General features: G+C 40.0%; 1 protein-coding gene across 1 annotated transcript in view; it reads right to left on the bottom strand.

Moving 5' to 3' along the window:
• The window catches only part of cyp20a1 (cytochrome P450, family 20, subfamily A, polypeptide 1), a 39297-nt gene extending 21905 nt beyond the window's left edge, over positions 1-17392 (bottom strand). Inside the window, exons 1-6 of the mRNA XM_066687820.1 lie at positions 17229-17392; positions 15629-15678; positions 12510-12676; positions 9206-9351; positions 3220-3387; positions 131-209 (exon numbers count right to left, since the gene is read on the bottom strand). Coding sequence (XP_066543917.1) covers positions 131-209; positions 3220-3387; positions 9206-9351; positions 12510-12676; positions 15629-15678; positions 17229-17300 — 682 coding nt within the window. The 5' untranslated portion in view covers positions 17301-17392. The remainder of the gene's footprint in view (positions 1-130; positions 210-3219; positions 3388-9205; positions 9352-12509; positions 12677-15628; positions 15679-17228) is intronic.
• Positions 17393-21113: the final 3721 nt, after the last annotated feature.

Genomic DNA, 21113 nt, shown 5'->3' with positions numbered 1-21113 from the left:
GCAACAGTTTGGTTGTGGTGGCAATAGTCACATGATTGAAAGGTTCAGAGAAAAGCCTCCTACATCAGGATTTCAAGAGAAGCACTGGTACTGGTACTAATCAAAGATCTCACAGCAACATCCATCTCACCATCCTCGTAGTGCTTCTTCCTAGCTGGGCTTTTCTCCAGAGACCCATCCAAGTAGCCCTTCCCAATCTCTGACCAGACCTGCAAGGAAATGGGATCCACATGGTGAGAAACTACCAGTGGGCTTCACTTACCAATAACCACACTGCAATTGAATGGATGCTTTAGCATGGTTTTCAAATTGAAATGTGCCCCCAGTTTCGACGAGTTGAAATGTACCTCTTTTAATTTGCACTGGTTTATTTGTCAGATTAATGCAGACTACTTTCCACTTTGATCTGAAGATACTGTAGGAGTGATGCAACAAAACACAAAGCACAATATGGATGAGGCACTTGTAACTTAGTCCTAGGCATCCCACAGACCTTGGATGCAGATAGTCATACAAAAGTGCAGTACTATGCATTGTGGGTACATTCGCTAATTCTAATATTTTGAGCATATTTGAGGGGGAGGTGATGAAAAAAGCAAAGAAAAGCAAACCAAAGCTTCCAGGAGAAGGTGGTTTGTGGCTTTTTTGGCCTTTTGTATGTTTTTTTAGTGGGGTATAATGGTTAAAGGGGTGGAATTGAAGAATAAGGAATGGTGATGTCACATAACCAATTTGTTGAAAGTTGTAATCTGAAGTCAACAAAGCTCACAAACCTGTACAACAAGAGAGCAAAGTCACATGTGTACAGCATATCCAATTTATATATAACCCACGCCCATAGACAGGGGGGGTTCAGGTAGTTCAAACGACCCCCACTCACTGCCAAAGGTCCAGAATTTAAGTCCGTTTTTTTGTATTCATTAATATCATCCTTTACAGGAGTATTTACTACCTAACCTAACAGTTGAGATAGCTAACGCTACAGTGACCGATTCAGAAGGTTTTTACCCTGAATGTATGTGATGTGTGTTCCTCTGTGTCGGCGCTCCATTCACGTGTGTGTGTTTGTGTGTGTGTGTGTGTGTTTGGACTGAAAAAGGTGGTACATGATCTTGGTAAGCAATTTGACAACATTGTAGTAAATATTTTCGGTGCATCAAAAAGCGTGCTTGTTAAGATACCAGCAGACAAACTAATCCAGCACAAATTAGTGCATAAAAAGTCACCAAAATGAAGTATTTGAACCTCATAATTAAATACAAAATTAGAGGAAAAACTGCAAAAAGGTTCACTTTTTGAAAAAAGAACCCCCCCTTCCACTAGGCTGGCTACGGCCCTGTAAACTGAATTTAAAATATCTGAGTTTGAAGAGGAAATAAATAACCTTGCTGCAGCTGAGATCAGGATCTACGAGATTTTTTTTTTTTAAGAATACAAGTATTGGTTTTAACCATCTTGGACTGTATGGATTTTCAACTGGATTCACATGGATACACCACACTGCTTATTAAGAGAATAATTACTAACTGAAAGAAACAAACAATATCATGATATGGAAAGTGAATGGTATTTAAATATTGTGGTTTTGTCACTAGTTCACATTAAGTCCTTATAAAGGAATAGTGCTCTGAAAAGCTGGCTCTGCTGCTATGCTTTCAATTTGAAGAATCAGTAAAGGATTTTTTTTTTATTGGACTGGGCTTCAGTGTTAGCAGACTCCAGATTAATTTACTCCCTGGTCATTGCTCCAGTATCAAAGCCAGAGGATTGCTTTGAAGTCATTTTGCACCCAGCTAGTTTAAAGTCATGTTAAAACAGAGCAAAGGTGATGTAGAATTAATTCTGCTGTGAAAGTAACAAAGCTTGTTGTACACAAGTCTCTTACAAAGAAGATATTCATTTCACTACTATGGAGAAACGGCATTTCCACATATTTCAGGAGCTGATTTAAATATGACAGATGTCTGTGTTTTCATGTAATGTTATGCACAAGATGCGTCTTACTCTTGTAAGGGCAGATATGTTGTTGACCTCTTCTTTGGGGCTCATTTGCCCCCCCCCAACTCACCCCTCCTCCACAGTTAAAGACAGCCACCTTAATTTCATTACTTCTTACGGGTCTCTTTAAGAAGCATCGCCGGATAAAGAAATGAAACAGAACTGAGCAAAAACGCAAACGGAGATAAGAGGCAGAGGAGGCTTTCGTTGCACATCGTAGTGAAAGCGTAATTAGCTTCCAAGAGCTTAGTCTGGAAATTGATGTAATGCCACATGCTCAGGTGGGCTTAGCAAGAAACCCTGCGCGCTCTCGTGTTGATCCTCGCTTTTGAAGGCGCAGTACTGATCAAACACGAGGTGTAGCTGAATAAATCTGGGAAATAAAAAAGGCTTACATATACAGGAGACTGGTGTGCATGTTGTACTTCATGAAGAGTATACTGATGTCCATAGTAACAGCTTGGAATGGTGAGGACATTATGTACAGCACAACCATTACAGCAAGTAGTACTTATTTCCTTTTTTTAAAGGACCATTTCTGTTTAGAAATATTTTGAAGAGTTTTGTCTTTTAAAAAGGTGTTCTAGTAACATTAAAATGCCATTTTAGCCACATTAAATTAGCCATCTCTCTTTGGGGACAATGCAGTTTCAGCTGAAGCTGGTGTATTGAGTCACAAAAAGAGAATAAACACAGTCAAAGAAGACAGACAGGAAATCCATATCAAATGCCCTTTTCAATGTAAGAAATTGGCGCTGACCTATGGAGTTTTGTGCAATGGGAACTATTGTATCCAAAAGCATCCGATATTTACTCTGTGCTCTTATACACCGTGGCAGCATCTCCGAAACTAAAGTGGACTTGGACAGGGTAGGGGGTGTAGAAAGATCTTGGCATCCTCACTGACAGAACAAGAGTGGCCCAATAATCTGTACGCACACTTCATTTTTCGTTTACTAGAGGTTTGGGGTGGGTTAGCATTTGAGAAGTGCTGCTTGTTTATACTGCCCACCTTATAGATCAAGATAAAGATCTGTATGCCAGTATCACTAAGTGGTAGTTACTGTATTCATAGTGAATTATACTGTGTGTGGTGTTGTGGAGAGACATAGCATTAACACCTATTCGGGGAAATAGAAAAACAAGCTTGTGGAGAAAAACACAAAAGAAAATAAAGGTCCATGTAAATATAAAGGTGACTGAACAGACAGGTAGACTTACGCCATCGTGGTGTTTGCGGAATCGGATCACCTCTTGGTCGTCCTGGAAGCGGCTACCCATGCCAATCTGGGTGACGGATTTCATGGCGAGGCCGAGTAGGTGTGCGCACAGGGGTGTGTGCTGGGACTCGGGGACGGAAACCCACTTTGACACCAGTTCATCCACCAACTGCAGAGAGAACGAAGGGAACACCAAGACATGGTAGTACATTCTGGAATAGAACAAGCTTGGCCCACTTTTTATCAAGGGCATTTTGTTAGGAGGGAGAATGACTTTTTTCACAGACACTGCCCATGCAGAGGGAAAAAATTCAAACAAAGCAAAAATTCGCTCAACAGCTGCAATCTATTCAAACCACATTAGGAATCCTAAACTAGGCCGAAAAACAATGTTGATCTTAGCTCCAGGGATGTATTTAAAACTACTGAATGCTGTGTGATGTTTTCTACTGAGCACACTGTTAAGTCAAAAGCAGTGCGTAAAATTAGCTAACAGTCCACGAATCTGCCTTGCTAAGGATGTCAGTGACAGGAGAAAGGTTGTAGGGCACAGGAACCTTGTCTACTAATAGAGGACTACTCTGTCTGAAACACCTCAGGAACAGTGCTCTCATATTTAAAACATTAAATAGGAGGCTCTTGTCTGCATTTTAATTCACCATCATAAAAGCCATAATGCTTGCTCTTGACGATGTAAGTGCCACACCCACAGTAAACAATGCATTTTCTGTATAGTAATCCATAAAATCAACCAAGAACAACTTGCACTATATTTAAAGCCATCATGAAAGCACCCGCCTATGTAAAACACTTTTCAGTAAGAGTTAACCTCCGTTTTGAGGAGCCCAAGCAGAGCACTCTACTTATAGAAAGCATTTGCTTGGCTATGAGTGAGGCTAGACATCAAATTGGCTGATTGAGCAAGGAATGCAACTATCTGATTTGTGATGCAAGTAATAAACCAATCAAATCCCCATGTTAGACATTATTTCTGTCCTGCAACTCAGTGTGAGACAGCCTACCTGCCTAGTCACTAATCGCTTTTAAAAAGGCATCAACCTACCATTTATGAATGTCATATTGAATATAAATAGGCAAATGTAATTAAAAGAGATTGCAATATTGAGTTAGTTGCCTAAAGTCAGTCAATCCATATGATTTCTTCAAATAAATTTAGGTTAACTAGTGTAAGACATCTAGTATTAGAACAGAGGAACAATTTGACAATCGGGTTGGTTAGCAAGACCTTACAAATTAACATGAAACAAACTTAAAATTGTCCAGGAGCCAAGCATGTCATTTAGACACATAGAACACGTGGGGCACAGCATAACTCTTAAGTGTTTTCTCGAAACATTTGACAGCTGCCATACCTGTTATGGCTGTGAATATGCTTTCATTACCGTGAAATCTTTCCAATGAAAGCAAAGTCGGAAAGGTCTGAGCGATCTATTGGAGTTGAGTATTATTTCAGCCCTACCTAATTAACTTGTAGTTTGTGTAAATTGGTTAATTTCACGGTCTGGTGAGCAGACAAAACTCCCAAATAGAAAGGAGTTGTCAAATATACTGAAGTGCGATAGCGGTCTTGTGGATGTGTGCAGGCGCGGGGGGACCAAAACATTCACCTGAAATTGACACATTTACAAAAGAAAGAATAACTGACTATTATAATGCTAAGAAATCCCAGTAGCTCAATGGAGTTAATAACTGTGAAATAATTGGAGATGGGGGGAGGTCATTGTTAAGTAAAGACAAATAGATGATCGTGTACAATGGTACAGCTTTAGCCAGACTCAAATTTGCTGTGACAGATATAGCCATGAAACCTGACTGACCAAAAGACATGCCACATAAGTTGCAGAAACAGGCTTCTTGATAGTTTTGTGATAAATCTATACAAAATTATACAAACATAGATATCTGACATGAAGACAGGGTGCTTTACCACACTGTGAGAGAAATACATATAAATTTGACTCCAGTAGATTCTGTATGCAAGAAATTATAAAGTTGTGTATAATGCATCAAAACACTACCTCCTAGAGTGTGCCCAACACATACATACAATATGCTTAAACAGTTTCAGAATAAATGATCTAGGTCCATGCTACACAAAGCATGTCTGTTATGGACCCAGGGTCAGGTGTCATCAAGCAGGGAACACATAGGGCCAGATAGACAGTTCTCCAGAAGAAAGTAATTTTTTTTTTTTTTTTTTTTTAAATGGAAAAACAAAAAAACAAATAGCTGGACAGAATAATGGTAGAAAATCAATCCCTTCACATGAGAACAGAAAAACTCCTGAGAGTAGAGAAAACAAGAGCTACCCTCTACTCTAGCCACCTCCTTGGAGGAACCCAACCTTCCAACTGACCCCTAGCAGTTCTCACACTCCCTCTTTATACCCCAAGGTCTATAACTCCTCCCTCAAGAACATACCACTAATAAAATATAAATATCTCAATATCTAAAAGTATAGACCCAAATACTGTAAATTACCCATTCTCATGATATCAATAAACAAAACTAATTATATCTAATACCATGAAAAAAAACAACAACATTAGTACAAAGAAAAATAAAACAAAACATTATTGCAAACACCCCTTTCCTATAACCCCCCTTGAACCCTTCCCTTATGGCCAGAGAATTAAGAGTGGCTACCTTACTACAATAAATAGGGTAATGGCCAAGCATATATTGCACTTCTCCATCATGGCCTCTGTAACCACTTTTACCCTTCAACAACATGGCCGCCAACACACCAACCCCAGCATCTCCAGCCCAGCTCCCCCTTTCCCTTCACCGCAGGTAAGTTCATAAGAGTTGTTAATAACAACTTTAAAAAATATATATTTTTCCTTTTTTTAAATACAATAAATTACCACCATTAATAACTTTTAAAAACCAGTTTAACTACAACACACTGCATCACACTAACCAGCGATGAGTAGTGTAGTTGTAATAGTGATGGGATCACTCCATCACAATGTCCAAAAGTAATCAAGAATGTACAGTGGTGCATTATCCCAAATGGAAAAAAATACTAACTTGCATCACTTCAAGTGTATAGACAAACACACAGAAACCACAAGACAACAGTTTTGAAGACTTTTGAGAAAAAAAATATCAAGTCAGGAATGAAAATGTTGTCAACTTGTAAACAGACATGGAGTCGAATGCATCTGCAGTGCTCAAATATTTCTATACCTTTCGAATACGAAAGATGGTGTTCACCCCTATTCGTTGAGAAGAGCCCTTCCAATCACAGCTCCAGCACTTCCATCCAGTCACTCACCTGTTCTTCATTTTCTCCTGCCTCGAGGATGACATTTCTGAAGTGGCTGAGAAAAGCATGAACAGGGGAATCTGAACCGAGCTGAAGAGACGGTATATGAGTGATAAGAAGGACTCACCTTGATAAGTAGGGATGAACACAATCTTTAAAACATTTGAAAGGTATTACACATGCATGTGACTTAAAATCCTATTTCGATAATGTGATTCACATTCATCTCCAATCTGTGACAGACTGTATTACACTTCTACGGACGTGACTACACCTCCAAAAGCAGTCATTTAGGCATCTTTCATAACCAGTATGATCCATGTTAAATAGGTCTTAATATGACTGAAGGCGCATTTTTCTCTCTCTCTAACAGCCAACATTCAGAAGCAAGCCATTATGTTTCTGTGGCCTATTTGTCTTTACACCTAAGGCTAAGCCAGACACTTGTAGGAAAGGGGTATCAACAGATCTTCAGCCCTCTGCATGAGGGGAAAATAGCTGGGCCAGATTAATGTTACATGATACAGGCTATTTTTGTCAAAGCACTGTACTGAGATATGCAATGTGTATCCACAGCTCTTGCGGTCTGTTTTGCCTTCAGCAGACCGTTCTGCAAATAGTGTTTTTTGTTGTCTATCTTGTCCTCGGTTTCCATTACCCTTGAGAAGAAATATTGGACAGCCTTAACCTCCATTTGGAAGATGCACGGTTTGTCAACGTCTGAGAAATTTACCAGAGCACCAGAGTGCAGCTATGAAATGAATTTGATTTCTCATAGCAGTTATTGTGTTTAGCTTTGCATATTCTCTTCAAGTGTGAAATACATTCTCTCTGTCACTCACATATGTGTATGCATGTACTGTATACATATGCAACGTGGCCCTAGTTTCCTTATAGTGTGTGGCATGACGTACATTAAGTGTTAGTGCATCACTCTAAAGGAAGAGAACCGAAATCTAGAAGTAGGATTGTTATTTTCTAGCGCTGTAAACACAATGCAGAAAGTGCAGGAAGAATTGAGAAGACTGGAAGTTTTTTTATTTTTTATTTTGATGAAGGCTTTTTTATCAGGAAAGACACATCCAAATAACCATTATGGTTCGTTAAATTGAGCGCGAGACTATGCTGCCATGTAGGGAATGGTTTTGCTTGAGACCCCAGTAAGAGCCCCTTTCTGCACATTTAAAGGTTGGCTTCTGATTTTTCAGCTTTAAAAGTGTTTCTTTATTAAACCATACTGACTTTACACGTAGAGGAAAATATTTTATGAACAAATGCAGCTGGGTAAAATACTCACGACAACTAGTGCCTATGGACCAGAGATGTACTTTACATGCACCACGGCAACACGATTTAAAAGTTTGAGACCCTTATGTTGACCTCAAATGGAGATTTGAGTTTAATATTAAGTTGCTGACTAGTTATAGGCACGGTTTCAAGAACTGGCTGTTGTGGATAGACAATCACTTATTTATTCCTTTGCCTTCTTCCTATCATCTGCAGAGTTCAATTAGATTGTCTCACCTGTCCCACCAACCTGCCAGCTGAAATACAGTGGGCTCGTTTTGAAAGGTTGTAGTGCCTCTCTCACTCTCTAATGAGAATCGCCGACACTGTATACAGTAGGCCGAAGTGCAAGCACATTGTTATGAAAAGAGCCCAGACATGAGACTATTTAAGATTAAATGAACAACATGGGTTCAAACTGCGGACTTATTACTGTATCAGTTATGCTCATTAAGGCGATTATTGACCTTCCTGGATTGCTGGAAGCAGTTAAGAATACACAAAGCCAGACTAGCTCAGCGAGAGAGCGCAATTCATCTGACAGGTGTTTGCATTATAACAGGCTAGTTGAAATAATGTAATGAGCTCAGTGGTAAACATTTTAATAATGAGCTTGTCAGATCACTGGGAAAATAAAGCATTCATATTGCTCCAAAGGGCAAGGCATGGCAGGGCTGGTAATTAAACCAGAGCTGGAAACAAGGAGATGAGGTATTATAGAGCTAAGAGCCACAAGGCTTTATTAAGTTTGCTCATCTTAATTAATTCATCTCTTTTATTTAATAAAATAATAAGTATATACAGGGCTGCAACAGCTTAAGAAACTGCTGAGGAGATCTCTATTGAGATGTAAACTAGACAAACATGTTATTAGAATTAATTCACAAGGTCTTGAAATAGCACTTAATCCTGAAAAAAACAAAAAAGGCAATCTAATGTAATTAGTTTCAGGAGACTTCTTGGAAAGAGAAAGTGAATCCAGTGTCTTGCATAGCAAGGGAGCAAGCAGAGAGAAATGTTCCAAAAAATGACACGTTTTTAAGCGGCAGGTATGGCCAAGTATTTGTGAATTGACGAATGGTATCCAATGTTTTTCCTGTGACTTATGTATGCTGTGCACACATGGAGCATAACAATAGTTCCTGCATCTAAGCTTTTTTGTATGAACTTTGATTTAACCACAAAGACACTTTGAAGCAATAAAAAGGGGTATTTACAACCAATTAAGAAACTATAAACAGGGCTGTTAATCATTTTGTGGGCTAGACTCTTAATTTAGATTCTGGGTTTAAATGTGTGTATATAATATACACGCACATACATATATATGTGGAAGGGTCTACAGGGATGCATATGGAATGTGATGCAATTTACAGAAAAAACAAACAAAAAAAACATTGTAAAGTACCTTAAGGATGAGGGGGAAATTGTGCTCCAGCGCCTTACTGATTCCACTCTCATACACCTTCTTGCGCATGAGGTTCTCGGCAGCATCCCCACCGAGCCCAGACTGGTATCCTAGCAACGACTTCAGCATCGTTTCAAAGGGATCAGCTACAGAGAGAGAGAGAGAGAGAGAGAGAGAGAGAGAGAGAGACGTCTATTAGCCAGCTCTCCCTTAGTGGGGTCCGCTGCTCAGCTACACTCGTAAATCACCAGCCCTTAAGAGAGAGCACTTGCTTGTGAAAATGCACGGTTAACCATTCCGAATGGGGATGGAAAATGACCCATCTTTTCCTCTCCCCACAACAAAACACTTTACTAACTGGTTATATCCTAAAATATGTGCACATATAAGTAGAGGTTCTGCTTGGTTATGTGATGTTTGAGCACAGCTGAGGACTTTCAATTACAATCTTACCTCTGTTAAAAAAAAAATCCCTTCTATACCTTTGACATGGGAAAGACAATTACTCAACCTGACCCAGCAAAACGATCCCAGAAGCAGGCTGTTAGCGATGGAAGCACGCATGGGTCACACCACAGGTTGAGTATATATAAATGAGTGAGACAGGAAGTCTACCTACATTATCCTACAAGATTAAGGTGTTTTACATTGTTATACCCAAAGGGGTTTAAGGAAAAAAGTATTATTAAATGCACATTGTACATAGCAGTGAAAAAACATCTAATTTATTGTTAATATGGTAATTAGTTGCTTCTGCATTGTGAAAGAACTGATGCCCATTGGAAGATAATTAAGAATCAATGGTAGAGGTAGAGAATAACTCATAAGAAGGCATATTGATGCAGATCTATCCAAACAAAACATGTTAGCCAGGGCAAGGTTCTGTGTATTTCAATCCTGTTGCTTTATTAAAAATAAACGTGCAGAGACACAGGTTCTTAGTTTACATACGCTTTACATCGGCTTCAGCAGTGGAATTTGTACAAAAAAAATACAAAAATAAAAAATGAAAAAAGCAGCTTGTTAAAACCTCCTACTGTCCAGCAGCTTGAATCGGTTCAGATCTTATTTACTGCATCATTGTTTTGTGGTTTCCCTCACAATAGACTTAATCCCACAACGTGACACTGTCCCAAACACACACTGTGCTGTCGTACCGAAAAACAAAAATGGAAAGAGAGCAAAAGCAAAGACAAAGGCATCTGGAAGGGTGCACCAGTCTTCAGTAGATGCCAGAAAAACAAGAACAGCCTAGGTGTTAGGTTGCTCCAAGACATGGCTCTTCAGTGGGAAGTGAAAGAGATCAAAGCGCAATCACTTTGCCAAGGGAGACAGCAGTGGGCGGAAGCATTTACTGTCAGGCAAAAGAAAAACACAGCTAAAGAGCCTTGTCGAGTTTGTTTGCTGTCAGAAAGTAGGTCAAGTGACAAAAATATTGAATATTCAGCGTAGGGAAGCGAACATCAATATTCACTGATACTATGACCTCCAGTTTTATTTTAGACACACGTCATATTCAATGGCCCAGACAGGGAACATCAGAGGAACTATAAGCCAGACACAGTGGAAATATTCCCCATTCGTGATTGCAAACAGAACAGTAAGAATATATGGGGCAGATATTCAAACGGTCTGCAAAACAGGATTGAGGGAGAAAAAGCAGAACGTTGGGGACTGAGATCCACAAACATTGTGAGGGGGGTGAGAGAGATTAAGAAATATTATTCTTCCATCTTATGGTGTCAGAACTATAGAAAAAAACTGCATTCATTACATTTTGAGGACTAATTTGCTGCATGTGCGGAGAATGAAAATCAGATTCAAAACTGTCTTCACGCTGTGAAACACTTTAAAGATAAATGACTAAGTTAGGAGAGAGTATGTGATCAGTATTCAATTTCCCATAGATACTGAACATGACAGATACCTCATCTTCTTGTCGCTTGTCTCAATGTTTCCCTTTCATAGGTGGCTTTACTTTAAATCACAGAACCAGAAAACGAGAAAAAAAAAATCAGAAAATTCAAGAACCAAATCAAAAAGAATGTGGAGGTATCACAGACACCTTCTACATAGCATTCGCATTTTGTGAGAAATGTGCACACATCAGATCGGTTCTTAATCAGCTGCTCTTGTTTTTATTAAAAGAGAAGAACAACAGATGGGCCGCAGACTCCAACAGCCTGGCTGTCTCATCATTGGCAATTGACAGACTTGTCTGAAAGGCACTGATGGCACTTTCAATCCAGTCTAAACTAGAATCCAAACTAAATTAATCTACGGCACTAATAGCAGGGTTCCAAGACACAGAGCCCGATACATAACCAGGTGTAGCTACGGCTGTCTAGGTCTGTCCATGTTGCTGTCATTCTCCTTCACATCTTAAGACGCTACAGTTTCTCAGAATTCACTCTACAGGCTCAAGGGAATCGCATTTCTCCAAACCACCGTGTGATTGAAGAGCCTAAAGGACAGGTCCTCCTGTACCAGTGCAGGCTGACATATTGAAAGAGTGCATTAGATTCAAAACTCAACACATTACAACAATTTATCAGATTGTAAGTAATAATAAAGGACAGTTATGGGGATGTCAGCTGTGTAGACATGTAAAACTCTTACACTTTCAATTAGGGAACTGTTTTTGTTTAGATTTAAAATGCGCACATCAGTCAAATGTTTTTCTTGTAATAATGCCAAGGCTTTTATTTGGTACTTTTCTATTCATCTTCCACAAAAGCACGGTGTACCACGGGAGCTTGGCACGAATCACATCAGGAGAGCACGAAAAAATGAATTCAGGCAGGCAACCAGTCCCTTCCAAAGAGAGCCGTGGGATCCTAAAAGTATTTAGGACCTCGGTTTAATATCTAATCTTGACGATTGGTCACCACTGAACTGGACCTACATATCCACCAACACAACTTCCATCAGGATGCTGTTTTTTTCCTAACAGTACTGGCCCAGCCTTGCTTAGCTACATGGATCAGATGAAATTGGTCAGGTGACACTTTAGGACATTTTAAGAGTGAAAATAATCTTAAAATTGCCTTAAAATGATAAGATAATAGCCTTTAAATTGAGCATGAAACCGGTATGGAGATGAATTTTGGTTCGCTGCATACAGGGAATATTGCTCCGCTGTTGTATAACTGCCACTGATGAGCCGTTCAGCACTATTGATTTGTTATTGACTTGGGAAAGAATTTGCACAATAGGTTTTGCATATGCCTTATTAATTAACACCATCCACGAGTAACTCTGGATCTACAGCTTATGGCGTCTATCATTATGGCTCCATACTCACAGGTCCGATTGGGATTGATGTGTTGCTTGAGATGGTCTATGGACCCAAGACTGACCACTGGGCGCCTCCCGAACCAGAAGGAGGCAGCCGCCCCATATCTCTCATGCAGGCCGACCAGGAACTCGTGCAGGCTGCCACTGTCCACGATGTCGGGCAGGTTGCCATCCCTGACACACAGACAAAGAGCCAAGCATCGCCAAGTGAAACACCAGTCTTCAATACGGATTTTCTTACTACCCCCACCACCCCTTCTATGGATTTTTGTATTATAATTATGGTAAATAATAGTAATGTTATTATTATAAAAATAAAATATAAAAAGCAAAGATGTTAATGTTAATTCAGTCTGCTCTAGATTGTCATTACTTCCACAATTCCCCAGCACATGTCGTTTGAATTAGAACAAAAAGCTATTTGATGCCTGATGGGTAAAACTGGAGATGTGTGTCAGGCCTGGCTCTTAATTAATTCAAGGAGGGGAGAAAAAAATAAGAAGAATTCACACAAATGCCACATTTTAATATCCAAATGCACAGATGCAGCACAATACCCAGAACAAAATAAAAAATAAAAAAGGCATTCAAATATAAAATGGTGTAAACTGGTTCGAAGCTGAATACACAGATGACACTATGCCATGCAGGAGCAGAACCTAATATTTTCCCCCTGGGCACTATATTCTTCACAAAATGCATTCCCACACCCAGCTGCTCAGTCCGAATAACACTGTTTTAGATGGAGGACAATATGTTTGCAGCACCTTACAGGGACAATGGTCACACTAATGGAGTTGTGTGCACTTTTTCTGAAACATTGTTTGCAGGTTAGCTTAACTGATTTTCCCCACACAGAAAAGGTGCCCACTCTGAGCTGCCAGATTGTTAATTATCTGAATAAGCACCGAGTGTAATTGTTTACTAGGGATGTGTGGGCTTCTGTCGGTGACTCTCTGAGTTCGTCAGCCTTATCCTGGGAGTACAGAACAGCCTCATGAATATGAATGATACTGTTGCTAGTAATTGGCTCCAGCTGTAGGCAATTTCGCTGCATTACCTTCTCTTATAATGCAATCAAAAAGTGTACGGTGCAAAACCCAGAGCAGGCTGCTTCATGCAATTATGGGTATTTCAAAATCCCCACATAGTTTAAGCACAGGAATCACATTGTATCTAGAGGTTATGTCTTTGATATGCTTTAATATGCATATTCATATTGTATAGGCTATGCTTAAAAAAAAAAAATTACAAGATTGAAAATCGTATTTGTCTGAATAAAAAAAAAAAAAAAAAAAAGTGAATCTGGCAACAAACAATTCTAGGGGATTAACAAATAAATCCTGTATTGCATTTTCACTGTTAATGGTAATGTCTTAAATTCTTTCAGAAAAGCATAAACATTTCCCTAGAGAGAACAGCCCAGAAATACACTTTCTGAAATATACAAGGTTTAAAATATAGTTTATTACTATACTGTTTTATTATTACTGCATATTCCAACCACAGGTAACCAAAGCAAATGTGATACTTACTATCAATGCAGATTTTTACAATTTTTGAATTGGAAAGTAAGTGTAAAAATAAATATACTTTCCTTTCATCATTATGTATCTTCCTAATACTCAAAGCACCAAATACTACTCTAACACTTTGAAGACGGCAAGAATTTGATCCACAGTCAAATAAAATAGCAGATTCAAATGTAGTGCAAATGTAGTTATAAAAAAAAAACAAAAAAAAAATTAACCTAAACTTTTTTCTATTTTTGTTTTACTTTCAGACTATAAGCGTGTCTCGAACCATTAAAACCTCTGCTCAGAGCCCAGGTTGAGGCCTATAGTCTAGACACGACTGGTTCAAATGTGGGCTGTGTTATAGTGGCCCGTAGGTTAGAGCACAGCTGGGAGACTTGTGTGGGCTCCCAGTCCAACAGCGTTCCCTTGGCTTGCAGTGCAACAGTGACCCCTGTAGTTTACTGGATACCTGTGAGCTCCTCTGTGTTATCAGTGAGAGCTGGATTGCTTATACTGCCGTTTTTGCCACTGTGGATGAAATGAAACCTGAAAGTGTGGGGATGCTTAAAGAACAGCCACACTCCCTTGCCAGGTAAATAATTTCCTCCAGTTTGATAATCACAGCATAGTCCTGCAGCCATTGTTCAGTTTCTAGGATTAGTCACCACAGTCAGTGTGCTTCTAACTCCTTCCAGGAAAACACAAATTCTGAAAAATCTTTTCAAGCAGCTTTATTATTACATTATGTGACCCCCTGGAGAGATAAGTGTCCAATTGAAATGCTACATAATATTTCAGGACAGAGTGGAAGATTAATCATAATGGAACTGTATAAGGGGATTCAAATTAACAGTGAAGGAGAGATGTGTTTTCAGAAACCGTAGGACTGAATTCCTATGGATTCCTGTCACACAATTCTGTTTTTAGTTAAATGAGTGAAAATGAGCTCCTTTTACACACAGCCAAACTGTAATCTTATTTATTCCCAGCACTTTCAGATTGTGCTCGCAATTAAGATGCTCCATTAAAAAAACAAATCGATACTAAATAATATAAATTAATTCAGCCTGCCTTGGATCGGGACCAACAAGACTCACCTTATGCTTTTTAATTACAGTGCAGTGTAGCAGCAGTCTGTCACTGCCCCTCGAGTATTTCTCAGTTAATTAAACACTAACTAGTCAAAATCATTGAACGCGACAAATGTGTGACAGTACAGCACAATATTACAATGATGGGGTATAATGACTAATTGATTTTGCAGGCCTGTAAGAGGGAATGAAAGCCATTGGGTTAAGTTGCTCAACCACTAAATGTCAAAACTATACAGTCTACAAACGTGTGTAAGAAAATACCTTCATTCAACTTAAAAGCAACCTTTGTCAATTTGAATTCTTTCATATTCTATCTCCCTCAGCAGGTACTAAAATGATACAGGAGGCAAAATAAATGATCAACAATTGGGTGCCATGGAAAAAAGCAACAGTAGTCAGGGCTTCAGAGACGTAGGCTAAACTTAAGCAACCCGACAGTTGCTCGAAATTCACAGCCTTTCACTGATCTGTGCTGCATTCTCTTATCTTTCGGAGAGGTGACATTAAAAACTTACTTCTCCTCTGTGGGCGTCAATCCGGGAATGCCTGAAGCTCGTCTGGAGGCCTGCATCGAGAAAGAAGAGAAGATATGGATCGCTTTCCCCTTCCAAAATACCATTAAAAAAAGATACAACAAGCAGTATTTCCTCTTGTGGAGCTGTCAACCTACTTCAGCGTCTCTACATTTTCAGGCACTCACACTGACAAAAAAAAAAGGCTGGGCAACAGAGGGATACATTTCAGTATTTCACGGTTTGAGATGTCGTACAAATTGCGTGCGCACACACACACACAAAGGAATTTAAGACATTATATTAACTTTACAAGTCTGTGGTCCCAAAAAACAGTAGTAAGATGTATCCAACGCTCGTTAGCTTATACATAAGAACGTGTGCAATCGAGAGGAGGCCATTCGTCCCATCGTGCTCGTTTGGTGTCCATTAATAACTAAGGATCCTATCCAGTCTGTTTTTGAATGTTCCCAAATTTTCAGCTTCAGCCACATCGCTGGGGAGTTTGTTCAGATTGTGACGCCTCTCTGTGAGAAGAAGTGTCTCCTGTATACGAAAGTCTGCAGTTCACAGAAGCTGAAATGGAGTCTTATGTGTTACTTTGAAAAGTATACAGAAAAACATTTGAAAATGTATATCTTGAACCAGTAGCATGTTTAACAGTGACGGCCAGTTGGGCTGCAAAACAGTCTGGCCCTTTATTCTCAAAAGTTAAAGGCCTATGTGGCATGGACATACAACCATTGAGCCCAATGCAGTGGACATAAAACTGTGTCCTGTTAATATATAAAGAGATTATACATCAAACACAGCATATTGTTCGCAGACCCCTTCTCAGTTCCCATATATCTTTTCCTAGTGAGCACTGGCAGTGAATTTCGCTGGCATCGCTCATCTTCACATCACCTCACTGAGCTCACACATGCCCTGCAGGTATACCTGAAAAGAGGAAGCACATCTCTATGCAAGGGATTGTGGGGGTCTGGAACAAGTTCCCCCCAAACCAGTAGTTGGATCTGAGTGCTTTTACAGTTTACAGTAGTTTTACAGTTAAATCCTTGGTTCCTTCAATAAAAGCATCAGTTGAGGTTGGTCAGCTGTAACAGCCCGAGTGTGCTTGATATTGTTCTTGAACTTTGTGTTGCATTTACTCCCTCCAAAGCTTCTATAGGTTGCATTTAAAGTGATTTGAATTGATATGGCTCGACAACACAGGTGAGGACAGGGGAGGAACTGCATGCATTGATAAAACACTAACGAATTACAGTCAGCAGGCAGTAACGAGCTGAACTTGCGTGATGTTCAACTACACGTCACTTTCTCCTGCGTGATTCATTAGATCACTTTCATCTGGGGGAAAGGAAGTAGTAGCTGTAATATTGTTAATGCTATTTAATACTTACAAAAAGACTAAACAAAAAAGACTAGCTTTACTTAGTCTGCATTTCACGAATGTTGCATGAATAATAAGAAAAAAAGAAAAGCATGGCATGGACTTGGAGGTAAATCACGAATGTTAGTAAATGGGTGCGAGAGGCCCTGGTTCTGCAAAAGCAAGCCGAGTTTGCAGCGGCTCGCGTCTGAGCCCGTCGCCACGTCTTACCGGATATAAATACAGTACCGCGCTGACCAGGATAATTACGAAAGTGACGGCAAAGATGGCAAAGTCCAGCATGTTTGCGAGTCTGTACTTGTACTGCAGCACCGTGTCCCCGCCGCGCAGCCTGGCATCGCACTGACACTGACGCGCCGCCGCACCACGTCGACGCCGCGGCCCCTTTAAACCGCAGGCGCGACCAATCCATCCCAGACGCCGCGATCAGCCCGGATCAGCCCGGATCAGCCCGCCGCTTTCAGGTCAAGTGTCAGGCGTGTCACGTAAATGTCCCATAGTGGGGCTCTGTTATTGCATGCAATCAAAAGCACATTTAAATGCATGTATTATGTAGGTTTTTATGGCCCTCAAGTATCTGCTGCCGCCCTGGGAATACACGAACTGCAGGAGTTAGCATTGAAACCACTGCATATTAATTATGTACCCATTCCCCCCCCCCCAGCTTTAGTAAAATGATTGTCGTCTTATAATTACAGCATCCCACATGCAATGCTCAGTAAATTAATGATGAGTCAATGATGTATTTATTTTATAATAATATAATGTCATTGTCACTCAGTCCACCAGAGCTTTAAAACTTGCAGGGCTATAGCCTTGAAGGATTGGCTCATATTGACCCGTTGTGTTTCGTTCTTGTAGTTCTGTTACCTATACATCACAATTTGATACGATTCCAGTTCAGTCATCTTACACACACACTTTCTTATATTTATCATAGATTCCTGTTATACTACTTTGTGTTGCAAAGAAAGTTTGGATTTGGTTGAAAATCAAAGCCTTTCACCATTTAAAGTCTTCTCCCAGTCAATTTAGACCTCAGGTCAGAATAAGGACTGATAATCAGGGTTGTCCTTGTTTCTGCGGGAAAAAAATAATTAAAATTGTATAGGTCTAGTCTTGTCATTCATACTGTGAACAACAATACAATAAATAGACCACTGCCAAACTGGCTTTATTGATTGAGAATCGCTCACATTCATTTAATGCCAATCCCACCCCCAATCGATAACTCAATGCACCCCCCCACCATCAACGCCCCAATATACAGCCACTACCCCACAATTGAACTCTTCTGCCCAGTCACTTTTAGTGTGGCGCACCCCTGGTATAACTAATTAGTCTTTAAGCACATCAGCAATGGCAGTAGCAAAGAGCAGAGCATTATTCATTCTGGCAAGTGTTGTACTTCTCACCCTGTGAAATGTTGATTAAAATGGACTAGTCTTGGACCTTAGATTCTAGCATTATACAGTGAGACAGGAGTGATTAACTAAAGCAGGCAGAGTCTCAATAGTAGAACAGGCAGAGGAAGACATGTTACACAGTGCTTGAAATAGAAGGTATTGTTGCAGATACCTTTGCTGTATGACATCCAAAACAAAGTAGTTTCTTTTAAGGCTTAAATTTCTACAAAAAACAGCAAACACACAAACAAAATTGAGGAAAACACAAGTAGCAATGTCATACTGGCATCTTTCAAACACTTCCTTTCACTGTGTGTGTAAAAGCCAGCACCAAGACCCCGGGGATTACATTCTATTCTTCTGACCCGGACCCATGGAGAAAATTGCTGAATTGATGGCATAAAAATATCCCTTTTTCTTTTATTCATGTTTTTTTATTCTCTCACTGTGTAAATAGAAAATTTTCACTTTTGAATTTTGATGTGCACTTTACAGAAGTCGGTCTCCGGAGGACGACTGACGTGATCTTTTCTTACGCACGGAAGCGAGAAACACTAAGTGCTGCATTGGTGGAGAGGAACAGAATCAATAATAATGAAACGACATGCTTAACAAATCCCAAAATGGATATTGCTGGGCTTATATTGCAATGATGACTTCTGCTGTTTTTTTTTTTTTTTCCCTTTCAGATCTTAAAAGGCATCTATCAATTTCTGACTGTGCAGCACGTTAGTGAAGTCTAATAATAGGACGATTGATTGAAAATGCATCAGCATCAAAGGCGAAGAAAAACAAGGAATAAAAACAACAGGATACCAGGAGCCATCAGTCTCAATGGGTGCCATATTTCAATACTACCTAAATATACAGGAACAAGACAAGCCTACTGAGTGGTATTACTAAAATGTATATAAAATACTAACTACTTTATTCCCTTTAATCCATTAGGACTATGTGCTGTGTGTCTTAAAGAGGTTTGTTCAGTTGTTTCTAGTTGTCTTTCCACTATTATCATTTTAAGATCGGCTGCTCAGTAGACTTTAAATACATCATTCATATTGTCAGTGTCACCCCTTCAATTAATATGCAACATTCTTTTAATGGGGATGAAGCAATCCTTGCTATTCTCAATTATATAACACAATCTTAACACCTTTCTATATTATGAATTAATGGCAGAAAATCTACAACAAATTGTCATGCTGCAAATACACGATTCCCGCTGGAGTAATTTCAGGGTTCATTCTGAGCAATAAAAGACAATAAACCCAATTTATAGTTTGCTATAGCAATTAATTCATTTCTTCAGTCTGGGGAATGTGTGCAATTTGTATTAGAAATGACAGAATAATTTTATATACAGTGATGGAAAAAAGTATTTGATCCCCTGCTGATTTTGTATGTTTGCCCACTGACAAAGATATGATCAGTCTATAATTTTAATGGTAGGTGTATTTTAACAGTGAGAGACAGAATAACAACAAAAAAATCCAGAAAAAGTTATAAATTGATTTGCATGTTAATGAGGGAAATAAGTATTTGACCCCTTCGACTTAGTACTTGGTAGCAAAACCCTTGTTGGCAATCACAGAGGTCAGACGTTTCTTGTAGTTAGCCACCAGGTTTGCACACATCTCAGGAGGGATTTTGTCCCACTCCTCTTTGCAGATCCTCTCCAAGTCATTATGGTTTCGAGGCTGACGTTTGGGAACTCGAACCTTCAGCTCCCTCCACAGATTTTCTATGGGATTAAGGTCTGGAGACTGGCTAGGCCACTCCAGGACCTTAATGTGCTTCTTCTTGAGCCACTCCTTTGTTGCCTTGGCTGTGTGTTTTGGGTCATTGTCATGCTGGAATACCCATCCACGACCCATTTTCAATGCCCTGGCTGAGGGAAGGAGGTTCTCACCCAAGATTTGACGGTACATGGCCCCATCCATCGTCCCTTTGATGCGGTGCAGTTGTCCTGACCCCTTAGCAGAAAAACACCCCCAAAGCATAATGTTTCCACCTCCATGTTTGACGGTGGGGATGGTGTTCTTGGGGTCATTCCTCCTCCTCCAAACACGGCGAGTTGAGTTGATGCCAAAGAGCTCGATTTTGGTCTCATCTGACCACAACACTTTCACCCAGTTCTCCTCTGAATCATTCAGATGTTGGCAAACTTCAGACAGGCCTGTACATGTGCGTTCTTGAGCAGGGGGACCTTGCGGGCACTGCAGGATTTCAGTCCTTCACGGCGTAGTGTGTTACCAACTGTTTTCTTGGTGACTATGGTCCCAGCTGCCTTGAGATCATTAACAAGATCCTCCCGTGTAGTTCTGGGCTGATTCCTCACCGTTCTCATGATCATTGAAACTCCACGAGGTGAGATCTTGCATGGAGCCCCAGACCGAGGGAGACTGACAGTTATTTTGTGTTTCTTCCATTTGCGAATAATCGCACCAACTGTTGTCACCTTCTCACCAAGCTGCTTGGCGATGGTCTTGTAGCCCATTCCAGCCTTGTGTAGGTCTACAATCTTGTCTCTGACATCCTTGGACAGCTCTTTGGTCTTGGCCATGGTGGAGAGTTTGGAATCTGATTGATTGATTGCTTCTGTGGACAGGTGTCTTTTATACAGGTAACGAGCTGAGATTAGGAGCACTCCCTTTAAGAGAGTGCTCCTAATCTCAGCTCGTTACCTGTA

The sequence above is a fragment of the Amia ocellicauda genome, chromosome 16, assembly GCF_036373705.1.
Source record: "Amia ocellicauda isolate fAmiCal2 chromosome 16, fAmiCal2.hap1, whole genome shotgun sequence".
Classification (NCBI taxonomy): Eukaryota; Metazoa; Chordata; class Actinopteri; order Amiiformes; family Amiidae; genus Amia; species Amia ocellicauda.
The sequence above is the reverse complement of the archived record's forward strand: the minus strand, read 5'-3'. Positions and strand labels throughout refer to the sequence as shown.